This window comes from Alexandromys fortis, unplaced genomic scaffold, assembly GCF_014885135.2.
Source record: "Alexandromys fortis isolate MF-2015 unplaced genomic scaffold, M_Fortis_MF-2015_v1.1 scaffold_177, whole genome shotgun sequence".
Taxonomy (NCBI): Eukaryota; Metazoa; Chordata; class Mammalia; order Rodentia; family Cricetidae; genus Alexandromys; species Alexandromys fortis.
The window spans coordinates 3,443,083-3,459,508 of NW_026068056.1; the positions used below are offsets into that span (position 1 = coordinate 3,443,083).

The following is a 16,426-nucleotide window of genomic DNA, read 5'->3' on the forward strand; positions in this document are numbered from 1 at the left end:
AGCTAGTTGTCTCTGTGATTTGTTGCATGTTTTGGAAGTTGTTTTACTGAACTTCCTAATTACCCAGGTAACATTATTTCCCTTCTCAGATCTTCGATGGGGTTGAAGACTATATAAATGTAGTTACTTTTCTCACATGACTTGGCCAAGTTATTTATTATACAAGACCTAAGCTAGTTAGAATAGGATATTTGTACCTATTGTATATAATTTTGTAGTAGGTTTAGAGCTCTCTTACTTAAACAAAAGGGGGAGGTGTTGTGGGAGGTCCTTCTACCCCTCCAACCAATAGCTGTTGAGATACCAGCCCATTGGGGCGTGGTCTCTCCTTTTAGAAAAGTGGCTACTTCCTCCGCTCGCTTTCTTCACTTCCTGCTCCGCTGGCGACTAGACTCCCTTCCTGGTTGCGCAGAGGACTGTTGTCTGGGACGGTGATCTGTAAGTTTTTTTCTCTTTAAATGAATACCACCCTATTAATCATAACTCCAAACTGGTGTGGCATTGTTCGTGACTTATGTCTTCAAACAAGGTACTCCACTCTATTATTTATTTACTTAATAATTGAGACAGTCTCATGCAGCTCAGACTGGCCTTGGACTCCTGACCCTCCTACCTCCATCTCTCAAGTGCTAGAATGACATGTATATGTCACCATGGCCAGCTATTGGGGGTTTTTATTGTCTTTTTTCTCTTCCAAATTTCAATTAAATTGTTTCTGGTATTAAGATTTTTGGGTTTTGTTTTCCTGTGTTGCAAACCAAATGCTGACCTCATGCCCTTACATGTGCTAGGTAAGGTACTCTACCACTGAGCTACATTGAGTCACTGGTGTTAAGATTCTAATTTAAGAAATTATTTTATTATTTATTTACTTAGTAATTAAGACAGTTTCATGTAGCCCAGACTGGCCTTAAACCCTCCCACCTCCATTTCCCAAGGTACATCCTCAGAATGTACCTTGCAGCATCATTTTTTCTAAGTCTTTATTTTCTGTACTAATTCCCCTCTGAGCTCTTCAAGCACAACTGAAATTTTCCTTGGTGAGTTTGGTTTTCGCTAAAGGCACTTGAATTATTTTACAGCCCTGTGTACTCACTTTCAGAGTTTGACACTAGTTTTACTTTATTCTTTGGCAGTTGGCTACTTATTATTTTATTTTTGAGACCAGGTCTCACTATGGAGCCCTGGCTAGCCTGGAACTTGATACAAACTCACTGAGATATGCCGGCCGCTACTTTGAGTGCTGGGATTAAAGGCCTAAACCAACGAGTTGATACCTGGAGAACCCTGACTAAGAATCTGTCAGCCCACTATCTTTTCGAGGAGAAAACTGTAAGAAAAAGTGTCCACATTGGAAAGTGAGCTGGCAGTCTTGACAAAAGTTCTGACTTTCTTTCTTTCCAGGAGCAGTTCCCATTTCCTTCTTACTAAGGCAGAACCTCTACAGGCCAAATTGTACGAGATTTACACACAGGCTTGCCAAAGGATAGGGAAGGAACTCCCTCCCATAGCTCTAGCTACTTGCATCCATTCAACCCATTCCACCAGTGCACTGGGCTAAGCAATGAGGCACTGGGTTAAAAGATGTGGTCCTATGCTGGGGAGGATAGGACCTGTCGGGTCTCCCAGCAAATAGAAGACACAGCAAGCAAGGAAGGACAACAAGAGGGCAGGGTGGGGAAGTAGCAAGGAGGAGGAAGTGGAACAAGTAGGCACAGCAGCAAGACGAAGAAAGGCAGAGCAGGCAGTACCAAAGAAACCAGATAAGCGAGGAAGAGCAGCAAGGGGAAGGTTTTGTAGCAAAAAAAAGAAGGCAGAAAAGGGTCAGGCTGCTGCCCCAGATAGAATCCCCTAGAGTTCTGGAGGAAGAGAAGACGCCCCTGGAGAAAGCCCCTTTCCTTCTTAGTAGACCAGCTTCCGCAGGAGTCACTACCTCAGACTAATGTCCTTCCCCCTCAAGTTCCTTAATCAATAATATTTTCATTTGTTTCATTAATATTTTAGATAAGGTCTCATTATATAGCCTGGCTGGCCTGGAACTCACTATACAACTTAAGTTGGCCTGGAATTCGTGATCCTCCTGTCTCAGTCTCCAAAGTATTATGATTACAGACCTATGCCATCACTCCTGGCTTCGTTAAATAAATCTTAGTATCTACTTAGCTGCAAAGTATTATGCGAGGTAACAAAAAAGATGCTGGAAAACTTAAGACACAGCCCAGTCCCTATTTCACAAGGTTTCAAGGAAGGAGTTAACCTCTGGAGCTATGCATTTTGGGAAGGTAGAAACCATTAGCTACAGTCATTCAGAGTAGGGACAACTGCAAAACAGTTCTGAAGATCCACTATATACAGAGTTCTCCCTAAGCACCACAATTATTAAAGTATAGTTTCTTTCCAAAAGAGGCATGATTAAATACAAATTGATAATAGAGACATGAAATTTTAGAAACAGATTTCTATAGAGATAAAATGACCCTAAAAGAGATGGAATTTGGGTTTAGTCTACAAGTTTGAGGCTAGCCTGGTCTATATAGTGAATAGGTCAGCCAATGCTACGTATTGAGACCCTGCCTCAACAAAACACAGAAGTAATGAAGCAATGTCTCAACAACTCCTAGAAAGAAGTATTTTCACAAAACAGAACTAACTAGGCTATCAACCTCGTATTAAATTATCATTACTCTGTGGTTTTGTTGTTGTTGCTCTTTGCTTGTTTGTTTGGTTTTTAAAGAATCTGTTTTGCCATGTATCTCAGGCTAGTCTTGAACTCAGAACAATCCTTCTGCCTCAGTCTCCTAAATACTGGGATTACATGTATGTGCTACTATGTTTGGCACTCCCACATTAAATTAAAGACATTCCTAACATGAAGTATGCCTCCTATGTATTTTATCTTAGGAAGTTTGAGGATGTACTCCAGGAAACAAATGAGTAAAAAGTACTGGTGCTTGAGACACATTGTGTGGCATAAAGGAATAAGTTAAGGCAGCCTCAGGACAAGATAAGTATAGTAGGCTAGGAAAGCATTGCATCCAGATTAGATTGAAGATCAGAGGAGAACCCAGGATATTAATCCGGTCAGAAAAGGAGCAGGACACCTAGAAGTCTTAGAGAAAAGAGAATATGCTGACAGAATAAACAACACCGCTCAGAACTGCGGAGACTGGAGACTCCAGTAAACGTAGCTAGTTTTGAAGGAACGGCTCTCCTGGAAGACACAAGAGCTGTGTGAGCCCTTAGAGAAAGGACAGCAGCAGGGAGATGGCGCAGTGGCTACGAGCACTGCTCGGCTGCTCTCTCAGGGGAGCCAAGTTTGATTCCCCAACACCTAAATGGCAGCTTGCAATTATCTGTGCTCTCTTCTGACCCGCATCAGGCCCAATGTGCAGACATGAAGGCAAAACATCCATACACAAAATAATAATAATAAAAGAAGCAACTGCAGTTCTAGCCCAGACATTTTCAAACCTTTTGGTCTCAGAGTCCTTTATAACCTCTAAAGTTCACAGATCTGAGACCAGGGAGGGGAGCAGCATGACACTTGTACAAGGCCGACTCCTGGAATGAGAGGAATCTGTGAGAGAAACAACGAGACTCTGACTTAAAAACAAGGTGGAAGGAGAGAACTGACATCTGAAAAAGTTGCTTCTGACTTCTACACATGGGTTGTGGCAAGCATGTGCCCCACCTGACAAAATAAATAAAATATAATCTTTTTTTAAAATGAATTTATTTATTTATTATGTATACAATATTCTGTATGTATGCCTGAAGACCAGAAGAGGGCACCAGACCTCATTACAGATGGTTGTGAGCCACCATGTGGATGCTGGGAATTGAACTCAGGACCTTTGGAAGAGCAGGCAATGCTCTTAACCACTGAGCCATCTCTCCAGGCCCAATAAAATATAATTCTAAAAAATACATTAATTAAAAATAACTAAATAAGACACTCATTAAAGGGAGGACCTGGTCCACTAGAGGAAAGTACTCTACCAACAGACACAATTCTCAATCCAAATCTTCAGTACATTTTGACCAAAATTAAATGCATTTTATTTTCATAACGAAATATCTGAAAGACAAAATATTTTATATATGCTTTTGGAGTTTAAATGTCATCAACTTGTCTAGGTACAATATAATTTTAAATTACCTTTACTGCTATTCTATTAATTAATAATTAATTTAAATGATCATCTGAACATGCCCAAGAAAAGCAATAAAACACCCAATAGGGAATTCTATATTAAAACCCAAGTCTGAACACTTCTGCCTCCCACATGCTAGGATTAAAGACATGAGCCATCACATCCGACCTTTTCACTTTGTGTTTTTTGAAGCAATCTCATGAAGCACAGGCTAGCTTCACACGTGCTGTGTAGCTGAAAAATGACTTAAACTCCTCATCTTCTTGCCTCCACCCCCTGAATGCTGAGATTACATGTAATTACATTCATGTGTTACCATATCCAGTTTATTTAGAGTCAGGGATCCGAACCCAGGGTTTCATGCACATTGGGCAATCACTCTGTAAACTATGCTACATTTTAATCTAGTTTTCTGTTGTTGCTTTGTGTGTGTGTGTGTGTGTGTGTGTGTGTGTGTGTGTGTGTGTGTAGTTTGCTTTTGTTTATTGAGACTAGGTGTTTCTGCAGCTCTGACTGGCCTGTTTACTTATTAGCAGATCAGGTTGGCTTTGAACACAAATAAATCCTTCTGCCTGAGCTGCCTGTATTTTGGAATTGCAGGTAGGTGCTACTGTTGTAGAATATTATTTTAACATGTGTTACATTTGTTTATGCTGTGGAATATTTGTTTAAGGATGCAAAGGTGTGTTACATTCTTTTATGTTGCATTTGTTTAACTCTGTGAAGCTGTGTTACTCTGCCTGTCTAACACACCTGATTGGTCTAATAAAGAGCTGAATGGCCTATTTAGCAAGGCAGGAGAAAGGATAGGTGGGGTTGGCAGGCAGAGAGAATAAAAAGGAAGAAAGATCAAGGAGCAAAAGAAGGATAAGGAAGAGTACTCCAGGGGCCAGCCACCCAGCTACACAGCAAGCCATGGAGTAAGAAGTAAAGTAAGGCATAGAGAAATAGAGAAAGATAAAAGCCCAGAGGCAAAAGATAGATGGGATAATCTAAGAAAAGCTGGCTAGAAAAAGCCAAGCTAAGGCTGGGAATTTATGAGTAATAATAAGCCTCTGTGTGATTTATTTGGGAGCTGGGTGGTGGGCCCCACAGAGACAAAAGAGTAAAGAGAAAAAACCAAACAGCATGCTACCATGTCTGACTCTGATTAAACTTTAAGCTTTTATTTCTTTATAAAATAGTAAGTAAATCCCCTCAAAGGATTATTGTACTAAGTAAAAATATACATCAGAGTACTCAATATTAATAAGACTTCAGCTAGGGCTAAAGAGATGGATCAGCGGTTAAGAGTACTGACTGTTCTTCCAGAGGACCTGGGTTCAATTTCCAGCACCCACATGGCAGCTCACAATTGTCTGTAACTCCAATTCCAGGGGATCTGGCATCCTCACTCATACATGCAGGCAAAAACCCAATGCACATAAAATAAAGTTTAAAAAAAAGATTCCAGCTAACACTCATGGAAAGTAACTTGAAATTTCCTTTGCTATGACACCTTGGATAACTCTGTATGGTTTACTAAAGTTAGTAATGGTTATGTCCCCATTTCATAAACCAAGATGTTATTATTTTATAATAATAAAATACTGTACTCAAAGCAAAAACATGAATAATCTGTATTATATACAATTATGTAAAAGTTATATATCTACATAATGCATGTAGGTATATAATATACATATCTGTTGCAGTATTAATAAATTCTCTCTGGAAAGACAAGGGAAAAAGCAATATCAGTTTCTGAGGAGTCTTGGGAGTGTAGTCTATGTTTTTGCTCTCACTTTTAAAAAACGTGTGTAGGTGTTTTACCTGCTTGTATGTCTGTGCCTTGTGGCTGTGGAGGCCAACAGCAGATTCCCTGGAACTGGTTGTGAGCTTCCATGTAGATGCTGGGGATAAAAACTGTGCCCTCTGGAAGCGCAGTCAGTGCTCTCCAGATCCTTACTTTTAATAGCTCTATACTTACATAGAAAGAAAGAAAGAAAGAAAGAAAGAAAGAAAGAAAGAAGGGAGGGAGGGAGGGAGGGAGGGAGGGAGGGAGGGAGGGAGGGAGGGAGGGAGGGAGGGAGGGAGGGAGGGAGCTCTATTCCTACCATTCTTTTCTTCGCTTCCTGTTTACTCTACAACTGTGCTATTCTAATAGTCCTCTATCTCTATCTTGCCAGTCAAGCAAATTATGTCTTGATTTCCTCTGACAGCCACACTGCCAATCATGTTCACTATCCTTACCTTTCTAGACCTCCCAGTATTGTAACTCACAAATCACAATTCTCCTTAGCCCTGTAGTTCCCACCACTCGATGACTGCTTTCCTGCTAACTTACTGGTCTTTTCTGCTGACCCCTTCTACCTCTGAAGCTTATCTCTTGTTATCCACTCTCTCTAGAGATGCCTCTCCCAACGTATAACTGACAATACTATCTCCGTGTCAAGGTCTCTTCACCCTTCCTTGAGTTTCTTGAACCTAACATTGCCCAGTGAGGCACTGTAATGAGGCAAGCCAGGACAGAGGTTCCTCCATCTTATATTCTTGCTGAAGCCATTTCAGCTTTAACTAGAATCTGATCTCCTTGATGGAAAAGCCCATGGAAAACAACCCAACTCTATTCTAGGAACCAAAGGACAGAGTGTCCTAGCTAAGTTATCTTAGCCTTTGTTAAAACTGCTTGTTTGTAAGGAACCCCCTCCAGCTAACTGTTCATCTTAGTTGCCTCTTTGTGGAGAACCCCTCCAGCTAACAACTTACCTTACTTCTGTTAAGACTGCTAGCTACATACTGCTTACTTCTACAAAGCCCCCTGTACCTACTGAGCCAGGAGCCAGAAGGTTTCAGCCTTTAAAACCCCTATGTTCTGGATGGAAGTGGAAGTGAGGATGGGAAGGGCCCTGAACTCTTGAGTGTGGTCTCAGTCTGCCAGAATAAAGACTTTTCAGTTGGCTATACACTGTGTCTGAGGGTCTGAGCGATCATCTCTAGTGAGCTCTCCACATCAGTATCTTAAAGGAAATGTTACCATCTATGTTATCATCTAAGTTCATTTTCTTTTCATAAAGATTACTTTTATTTTATGTGCCTGTATGAGTATTTTGCCTGCATGTATGTTAAGTGTATTGTGTGCATGCCTGGTGCCTACAAAGGCCAGAAGAGAGCACCGGATCACCTAGAACTAGAGTTATAGATGACTGGAACCTGAACCCAGATCCTCTGTAAGAGCAACAAGTGATCCATCTCTTGTTCATCTCCCCCCCCCCCCCATTTCGGTTTTTTGAGTTTCTCTGTGTATCCCTGGCTGTCCTGGAACTCACTCTGTAGACCAAGCTGACCTTGAACCCAGAGACCTGCCTACCTCTGCTGGGACTAAAGGTGTGCATCACCACCACCCAGGCATCTCTCAGTTCTTAAACTAAGAGCCTACGAGTCAGTAAATCCACAGAGTATATGCTTCAGATCCAGCTAGGTTAAAAATACAATGCTGCTGTTTATTGTTGGTAGCCATAAGATCTTGGGCAAGTTAGGACTCTTAAGAAAATTATAAGCCTTGAAATAAGTAAAACAGAACACTAAGTTCTAAGTAAATCATCCCACAGTTAATTTACAATGGCAGTTATTCCTCATTCCCAGCAAATAAATCCTATTGCAGTTCCCGTGTCTATCTACTTCTCTTCATCTCATGGCCATGGCTTCATCAAACCACTCCCACTTTCTTGTTATTAATGCTCCCTCACAATTCCACTGTTTCTGTTCTTGCCTCAACAAATCTCCACAAAGCAGCCAGCATAACTTTTCTAAGCATAAGCCAGAAATAATTCCTGTACTCAAGTTCTGCAGTTTTTTCTCATTGGACTTAGGTTTCTAATTCAAATTCCTTTCCTTGGTCTTAAAGGTCATAGTATCAGTCATATATTATAATGTCTATGGAGTTTTTAAAATTATTCCACTTTGAACTCCAAAAATGTTAAAGTATACCAAGCCAGTTGACTTTTTTGTTATTGTTGTTGTTATTTTTGCTAATAATAAAGTCTTGCAGGAGCCAGGGGTGGTGAGAAGTTATGGTGGTGCACACCTTTAGTCCCAGCACTCAGGAGGCAGAGGCAGGCAAATCTCTGTGAGCTCAAGGCCAGCCTGATCTACAGAGTAAGTTTCTGGACAGCCAAGGCTACACAGAGAAGCCCTGTTTCAAAAACAAACAAACATAAAAAGAATAAAGTCTTATTTTGTACCCCAGCTCATTTCAAACCTCCATTCTGGAGGTTTATTGCCAGCACTGGGGAACTTGGGAATCAGAGGCAGGTTCAGGCAGACATCTATGAGTTCAAGTCCAGCCTGCCCTGGAACTGTTATATACAGCAGGCTGGCCTCAAAATCAGAGATCCTCCTATCTCTGCTTCCAGAGTGCTAGGAATGAAGGCATGCCTACCCCCAAAAAACATTTTTTTTTTTAAATTTTATTTATTTATTTATTTATTATGTATACAACATTCTGCTTCACACACACCAGAAGAGGGCACCAGATCTCATTACAGATGGTTGTGAGCCACCATGTGGTTGCTGGGAATTGAACTCATGACCTCTGGAAGAGCAGTCAGTGCTCTTAACCTCTGAGCCATCTCTCCAGCCCCCAAAAAAACATTTTTAAATAATTAAAAAGGCCTGTGTCTATGAACAATTGTATAAATGAAAGAGTATGTTTGGAAACTAGGCGTCTCGCTGCCAAATAGTGATCATCAAAACTTCCTTCCTGTTTTATAACTAGTTCTTTCAAAAGACAGTGCTAGCATCTTAGCATGCTTGCTCCATGAATGACAGCCTCGACTCACAGATGACCCTCGCCCTTATCAGAACCACATGATTATAATCCCTTACATTGTCTTCCCTCTAACTTTTCACCAAAATTGTCAACCAAATTCAAATTAACGGATTTCAATGAAATTGAACTCAATTTTCTCACTAAGATTGTGGCAAATGGTTTTATAAAGAGAGAAGTGACTCATATACATGAAAAGTGAAAGATATTAAAAGAGGAAAAAGAGTCAACTATGGATTTTCTCTCTGGAAGGCTGACACTCTAAATGTACTGAGCCACGGTTGTCCCATGACTGTAATCCTAACACTTGGGAGATATAGGCAGAAAATCAGCAGTTCAAGGCCAGTCTTGGCTACATGACTGTCTCACAAAAACAAAGAAAGGCAAGGAAGATATGAACATAGTAGGGTTCTTAAGTAGACAAACGTAAAGTACCTTCAGAGTTCCATCAACCTAAGAAATTTTAAGAGGAAATAAAATTATCTAAGTACCTGACTGACCAAGACTACCCTTAAACTGCTAGTGTCTGAGCTAGTGGTACTGCTGTAACCTAGAAGGGGGTATTACCTTTGGAATATCTCCTTTAATACCTGGGGGCAGCCGCAGGATCCAGAAGTTCCTGTTCCTCAACAAGTTCTCCAGGTTCTCCAGCCGCCGCTGCAGCAGCCCGTACTCCTGCAGCAGGGTCCCCAGCACGGCCCACTTGCCCTCCAGCTGGTCCCCAAGCTCGGTCACTGTCTTTTCACAGCTGGCTAGTTTCTTCTCTGCTGCCCCTGTCCTGCCTTCTAGGTGGAGGAGTCGCCGGCTGTGGACCTCCACCTTCCTCTCTATGGCCTGCACAGCAGCCACCACTGTCCACAGGGAGATGGCTGCGGTCTGCAGGTGTGCCTCATTTGTTGCTGGAGGTGTAGGAAGAGGAAGAGGCTGCAGAGATGTGAGGCATTCCGAGTCCCACTCAGAAGTCTACGTGCAATGGAGAGATGGGGGGCAAGACGTTGAGTTAGAAGGACTCCTGACTCTAAACTACAACCAGATAAGAGCTACTTAACTGTCCAGCTGATATTAATCAAAATAGTTTTAGGCCGGGTGGTGGTGATGCACACCTTTAAGCTCAGCACTCCACAGGCAGAAGCAAGAGGATCTCTGTGAGTTCGAGGCCAGCCTGGGATACAAAGCAAACACCAGGACAGGTTCCAAAGCTACACAGAGAAACCCTGACTCAAAAACAAAAACAAAAACAAACAAAAAAAGTTAAGTCTCTCTGTTAACCTTGCTGCTCTGAAACCTGTAGGCATCAAAAGCCAAGGGAACTCTTTTGGTGGGTTCAAGGATGGACTGGGAAAGATAGTGATAAAGATATTTACACTCGCTTCTTAGGACCAATCTGGCCCATCTCTCTAATAAAGGGTCCAGAAGTTCAGGCTGCTGCTGTCCCCTCTATCTCTGGAAAAGGCAAAGAATTCTCACCAAGTTTTACTTACCACAGTGCTCTACGACAAATCTCTTAAGAATTTGTATTCTAGCTCTGTCTTTCACTGAGGTTATACACTACAACTATACCAATTAGTAATAGCTGACAGACTGAGGATGCACAGTCTAGAGAAAATACGACAACTATTTTAAAATATTCAAGGGTTATGAAATTGAAAGTAGAACGGTTTATTTAATCTTATACTATAAAACTCCAAAGGACAAACTAGATGTGGAAAAATAGATGGGAATTTTCAGGCGGGTAACAATGTCAGAATTAGATTTTTTTCCAAGGAAGTCACAGACTATTCATTACTGAATGTACTTTGAAACAGAGTATCATAAATGGAAGAAATCTGGACAACAAATATAGGAGGCTGGACTAAGCCTCCTCAAGGCCTAATTCTCTGAACCTGACAAACCGCTCTGGCCACAGCCCTCTATTTCCACTTCATGCACTTAGTCTCATTTCATTGATCTTTAATCTATCAGTAATAACTCTAGCCTATGATGATTCATTTGCCCTGGCCTACCACCTGTACATGGCTTTGCTTTCTCCCCTACTTGACCATTTCTGCCACCTTTCAACCCCATTCCCATTTCACTACTGTCACTTGCTCAGCTGACCTCCTACTTTGAATGAGTTGAATCATTCACTTTTTTTTTTTTTTTTGCTTGTTTCTACAAGCAGTCGGGTGAGATCTACAAAAGTAAATCATACAACCATGTGCGATGCTGTCATACACCAACGGTCAATGCTCATTGACACTACTAACACTATCCAGTGCCCTCCAGGCTTCTGCAAACTCTCAAACTAATGTGCAAAAGAATCAACTAGAAAAGGCTGAGCAATCGGCCAGTGAGGCGGCTTAGCAGATAAGAACACTTGCAGTCAAGCCTGATTATCTGAGCTCAATTCCTGGGACCCAAATGGTGGAAGAAGAGAATCAACTCTGTTGAAGGAGGTCACTTGTTGGTTCCCAGCAGCTTAGTAGCTCAGATCCAAAATAATCACACAAAAACCATATTATTTAAAACACTGCTTGGCCCATTAGCTCTAGCTTCTTATTTGCTAACTCTTACATCTTAATTTAACCCATCTCCATTAATCTGTGCATCACCAGCAAAGTTTCATTGTGTCTGTCTCTGGCAGTGGCTCCACGGCTTCTCCCTAACTCTTCCTTTTCCTCCCAGCATTCAGTTTAGTTTTCCCCTATCAACAGGCCAAGGCAGTTTCTTTATTCATCAATGGTACTCACATCATATAGAGGGGACTCCCATATCACAACTCCCCCATGTTGTCCTCTGCATTAAGGAAACTGAGTTAGGAGAATTGCTCTGAGTTTGAGTCTAGTCAGGGCTACATAGTGAGTATCAAGCCAGCAAGGGCTACAATAGCAAGACCTTAATCCCAAATCCTGATCCCGGCCCCACAAAGTCATTGACAATCCAGTTAAAATCCATATTTTCATTCAGCAAGTGTGATAAGAAAATGGAGATGGTGTGCTTTAAGCACTTCTTAGGTGATGGATGTTCTACCTTCTGATTTAGGGAGCACACAGGGAGGGCAGAGACTTATTCACATAGCACCTTACACTCCAGAGATGACATGGTGTCTTACTTTAAGAAAACTGAAGTAAGTCAGACTACGGTAGCACATGCCTTTGATCCCAGCACTGGGAAGTAGGGGGAAGAGGGGAGACAAGTGGATCTCTGTGAGTTCCAGGACAGCCAGGGATATCCAGAGAAACCTTGTCTCAGAAAACAAAAACAAAACAAAAAAAAAAAAAAGGAAACTAAAGAAATTAAGCCTAAACTCTTTTTCTTTATACTTCTTCCCACACCAAACCTATCAGTAATAATACATGGGTCCTTTCTTTCTCAAAGGAGTTTGATCTTGTTTAAAGCCAATCTCTCCACTTGTACTCTTAATACCAACCCCTTCTACCTTAGAAGGTACATTTAAAAAAAAAAAAACACAGCTGGTGTGGTGGCAAATGCCTTTGGTTCTAGCACTTGCAGGGGCAGAAATACTTCTGTGAGTTTGGGGCCAGCCTGATCTATATGTTGGCCAGTTGGGGCTACATAGCAAGATTCTGTCTCAAAAAGACTCAATAGTACTCATAGTAGTAAAAAATTTGTCAGGCTGGGCATTCGTGGTGGACACCTTTAATCCCAGCACTCGAGAGGCAGAGACAGGTGGATCTCTGTGAGTTCGAGGGCAGCCTGGTCTACAGAGCGAGTTCCAGAACAAGCTCCAAAGCAGCAGAGAATCCCTATCTCAAAAAACCCAAACCAAAAACAAAACTAAAACAAAAAATTGTCAGTGAAGTGCTCAACCAAATGGGGCATCCATACTACTGCCCAAACCCCAAGGCTCAGTGACCATGGCGGAAAAAGGGCAACAAGGTCCTAAGACCTAAGGTTGGACTGGAGGTTGAAACAGTGTCTTCTAGACGTGACAAGACCGCGGCACTCACGGACTCCAATCTACTGTGGCTGCCTGCATAAGATCAAGCTAGCCAGCAGGGTGCACACTTTTAATCCCAGCACTCAGGAGGCAGAGGCAGGCGGATCTCGTGAGTTCGAGACCAGCCTGCCTGGTATACAAGAACTAGTTCCAGGACAGGCTCCAATGTTACAGAGAAACCTTGTCTTGGGGGAAAAAACAATCAAGCTAGCCAACATTACAGCATAGAAGGGGATGAGGAGGTTCATGAGCTCTCACCTCATAACTGAGGAGCTATGGATAACTGACAGCCTCTCAGGGAGGAAAAGCCCATTTTTTTTGGGTGTAGCTCCTGGCAGGTCAACCACATTCTGGTAGATGGAATATACACCAAGGAGTATATGAAAAGCACAAATTGGACTCCATGGGTCATATAGACACATAGGTACAAAATTGGGGGACACTGATAAAGGAAGGGGGGTGAACCTGGGAGAAGCTAGGAGAATGAGTGGGGTGAACATGATCAAACTACATTCTATTAAATTCTCAAAGATTAGAAATGTCTTTAAATCGCTTAGGTTTGGGGCTGGAGAGATGGCTTAGCGGTTAAGAGCATTGCTTACTCTTCCAAAAGTCCTGAGTTCAATTCCCGGCAACCACATGGTGGCTCACAACCATCTGTAATGAGGTCTGGTGCCCTCTTCTGGCCTGCAGACATACACACAGACAGAATATTGTATACATAATAAATAAATTGCTTAGGTTTATTTGTTTTATATATATCAATATGTGTCACTGTGTATATATGTGGTACCATGTGCATACCTGATGCACTCAGGGGTCAGGAGAGGGCATCAGATACTCTAGAACTGGAGTTACAGATTGTTGTTAGCCACCATGTGAATGCTGGACCTAAACCAGGGTCCTCTGAGAGCACAACAAATGTTCTTAACTGCTGAACCATCTCTCCAGCCCCTAAAAAATGTTTCTCAAAATTAAAAATATCAGTATTTCCCAATTCTTTGTCATAAAACAGATTTGCCCTGGTCAGTACCATAGCCACTGACTCCATGTGATCAGTGAGGACCTGAAATGTGGTCAGTTCAACTGACATACACTGCGTATAAAAATCAACAATGGTGTGAAGACTTAGGATGAAAAGCTGTAAAATCTCATTAACAATTTTGTAATATTCAATACTGTTGAAATTTTGCATGCATTAGGGTAAATAACACATATCACTGAAATTAATTTCCTGTTTTTACTATTTTCTTTCTTCTTTTTTTCTTTCTTCCTTTCTTTCTTTCTTTCTTTCTTTTCTAAGACACATAATTTGGTTATTTGGCCAAGGATATCCTAAAATTTCTGATCCTCCTCTCTGACTCCCAAGTGTGAGCCATGGTTTTACCTCCTATACAAGACGACTAGAGAATTAAAAGTATGTGCACAGCTTTCAGCATGATGGTCTCTACTATCTTTAAAAAAATTTTTTTGGTTTGGAAAAAAAATTAAGCTCCAGGAGTAGGGATGGTATTCTCCCCTGTTCTATTCCCCTCCAAACCCAATACTCCCGTTTTCTTCTTCCTTCTCTTCCTAGCGGACCTGCCTGCCATCTGACCTATTAAAACGTCTCTTTGAGCTGACCAACGGCTTCTTGGGTGGCAAAAACAAGCAATACTTTCCAGTCAGAACGCTCTGTTAAACAACTGACCCGTCCAGCAGGTCCAGTTATTCAGGGTCTGAAGAGGCTCTACCTGAAAGAATCATGGGCGGGGGAGAAAAAGGAGACCAAGCAAAGTTCTGTTGTCAAGGTCTCCCTTTACTAGGGTAAGGGTGGAGGCTTATGTAGCCCTTGAATGAGGAATCTGGCTTGGGGTGGGGGGTAGGGGTAGGAAGGAACCTTGCCGGGGTAGCAAAGGTCACCAGTCAGCACACCTGGTGTAAGCGGAAACATTCTTTTTGTGATTCCATCAACAGTTCTCAAGATAGTTGGAATGTGGGGCAGGTTCCGTTAACAAATAGTTCTCAAGATAGTTGGGGTGTGGGGCTCTCTGCAAACATCCTTAGGACAATGGTCCCTGCTATCATCTTTAGGACAATGGTCCCTGAGAAACAACCATTCCCCCTTCCTTAATGGCTGTGTGCAAGGGCTGTCCCGGTTGCCCTGGTGGCTCTGGCTTCTATCCGCTGCAGGCCTGCAGCAAACACGCACACGCGCACGACTGGCTAAGCCCGGCGCCCTCGTCGGCCCTTCCAAGGTCCCTGCAGGGCCTTGTCCGGGCCGGCGGGCGGGCGCGCGACAGTGGCCGTCGACGCGCAGTCTGTTAAGGGCACACCTTGGCTTTTACCTTCGCCGTCTCGCAGGTGACTGTCCTGCCGCGCCTAGCAACGACAGCTCTCACGGCTGTACACGATGACTGGCGGATTTCAGAAACCCCTCGAGCCCACTTCCCCGTCCTGCGGGCTAACGCGAAGCAGCACCGCGCGTTCGAGCTCGAAACCTCAGACCCGGGTGCCCCGGCGCGGCAGTCCGCGGTGGCCCTTCAGGGCGGGCGACAGCCGCAGACCCACGCGGGCGACAAGGCCCGCGGTGGTCCCCAGCCTCCGCGCTTCCCCTAAAGCCCCGGTGACAGAGACGCCCGCGCATCATGGCCCTTACCGGAGCAGCGGTCGTCTCTGCCATGTCCTCCGCTGCCCGGTCCGGTCCCGGGAGTCGCCGCCGCACACAGGCCGGGTTGCTCGGTGCTCTCCGCAAGCGGCGAGAAGCGGTCTCGCGTTGCTCGCACTGACAGGACTCGCGCGGCAATCCGGCTTCCGGGAGCGCAGCGACGCGGAGGAGCTGAGTAGCTGGCAGCCTCCGCCGCACCCGCTGCACCCGCCCCTCAGCTGGCGCTTCGTGGACAGCGAGTGCGGCGGGCGTTCCTCCGGCCTAGACGCGCCTGCCCCTGTCGGTCCTCCCGGGCCAGCGCGCCTCCTGGCGGCCCCCGTGTCCGGCGCACCATTCCAGAGGTCAGCTTCTGGGAAGAGAGTTTTGGTGAACACAGACCCTTCTTACTTACTTGGTTTTCTCATCCACCCAGAAGGCACCACAGATGCCAGGTAGGTTAAGGCCTAGCGGGGCAGCGTCTAGGCTGGACGGTAACCCATTCTACTACCACTGTAGAAATGAGTGACTTAGGTGAGAATAATGGAATTATATCTTTCGTAGAAATTACAAATGGGTGAAGAAGATCACACTTCATGTGGCTTGCATTTGGCAACAAAGATGGGTGGATTTGGATTACTGCTTCTCTTGTGCTTGGCTGAGAAGTGGAACTGTATATATATATATATATATATATATATATATATATATTTTGTGTGTGAGTGTTTGCCTATACTTGGGTATCCAGTGTGGTGTCCATGGAGGCCAGAAAAGGATGAAGGATTACTTGGAACTGGAACCACAGACGTTGTGAGAAACCATGTGGGGGCTGGGAACCAAACTCAGATCCTCCGCTGAACCACCTCACCAGCCCCTTTTGAGACCAACAAAAATAAAGTTTG

At 43.5% G+C, this 16,426-nt stretch overlaps 1 protein-coding gene across 1 annotated transcript in view; it reads right to left on the reverse strand.

Moving 5' to 3' along the window:
* Nucleotides 1-16,160, reverse strand: part of LOC126487204 (zinc finger protein 398) — a 40,062-nt gene extending 23,902 nt beyond the window's left edge. The window contains exons 1-2 of the mRNA XM_050119900.1: nucleotides 15,540-16,160; nucleotides 9,529-9,924 (exon numbers count right to left, since the gene is read on the reverse strand). Of these exons, the coding sequence (XP_049975857.1) occupies nucleotides 9,529-9,924; nucleotides 15,540-15,563 (420 nt within the window). The 5' untranslated portion in view covers nucleotides 15,564-16,160. The remainder of the gene's footprint in view (nucleotides 1-9,528; nucleotides 9,925-15,539) is intronic.
* Nucleotides 16,161-16,426: the final 266 nt, after the last annotated feature.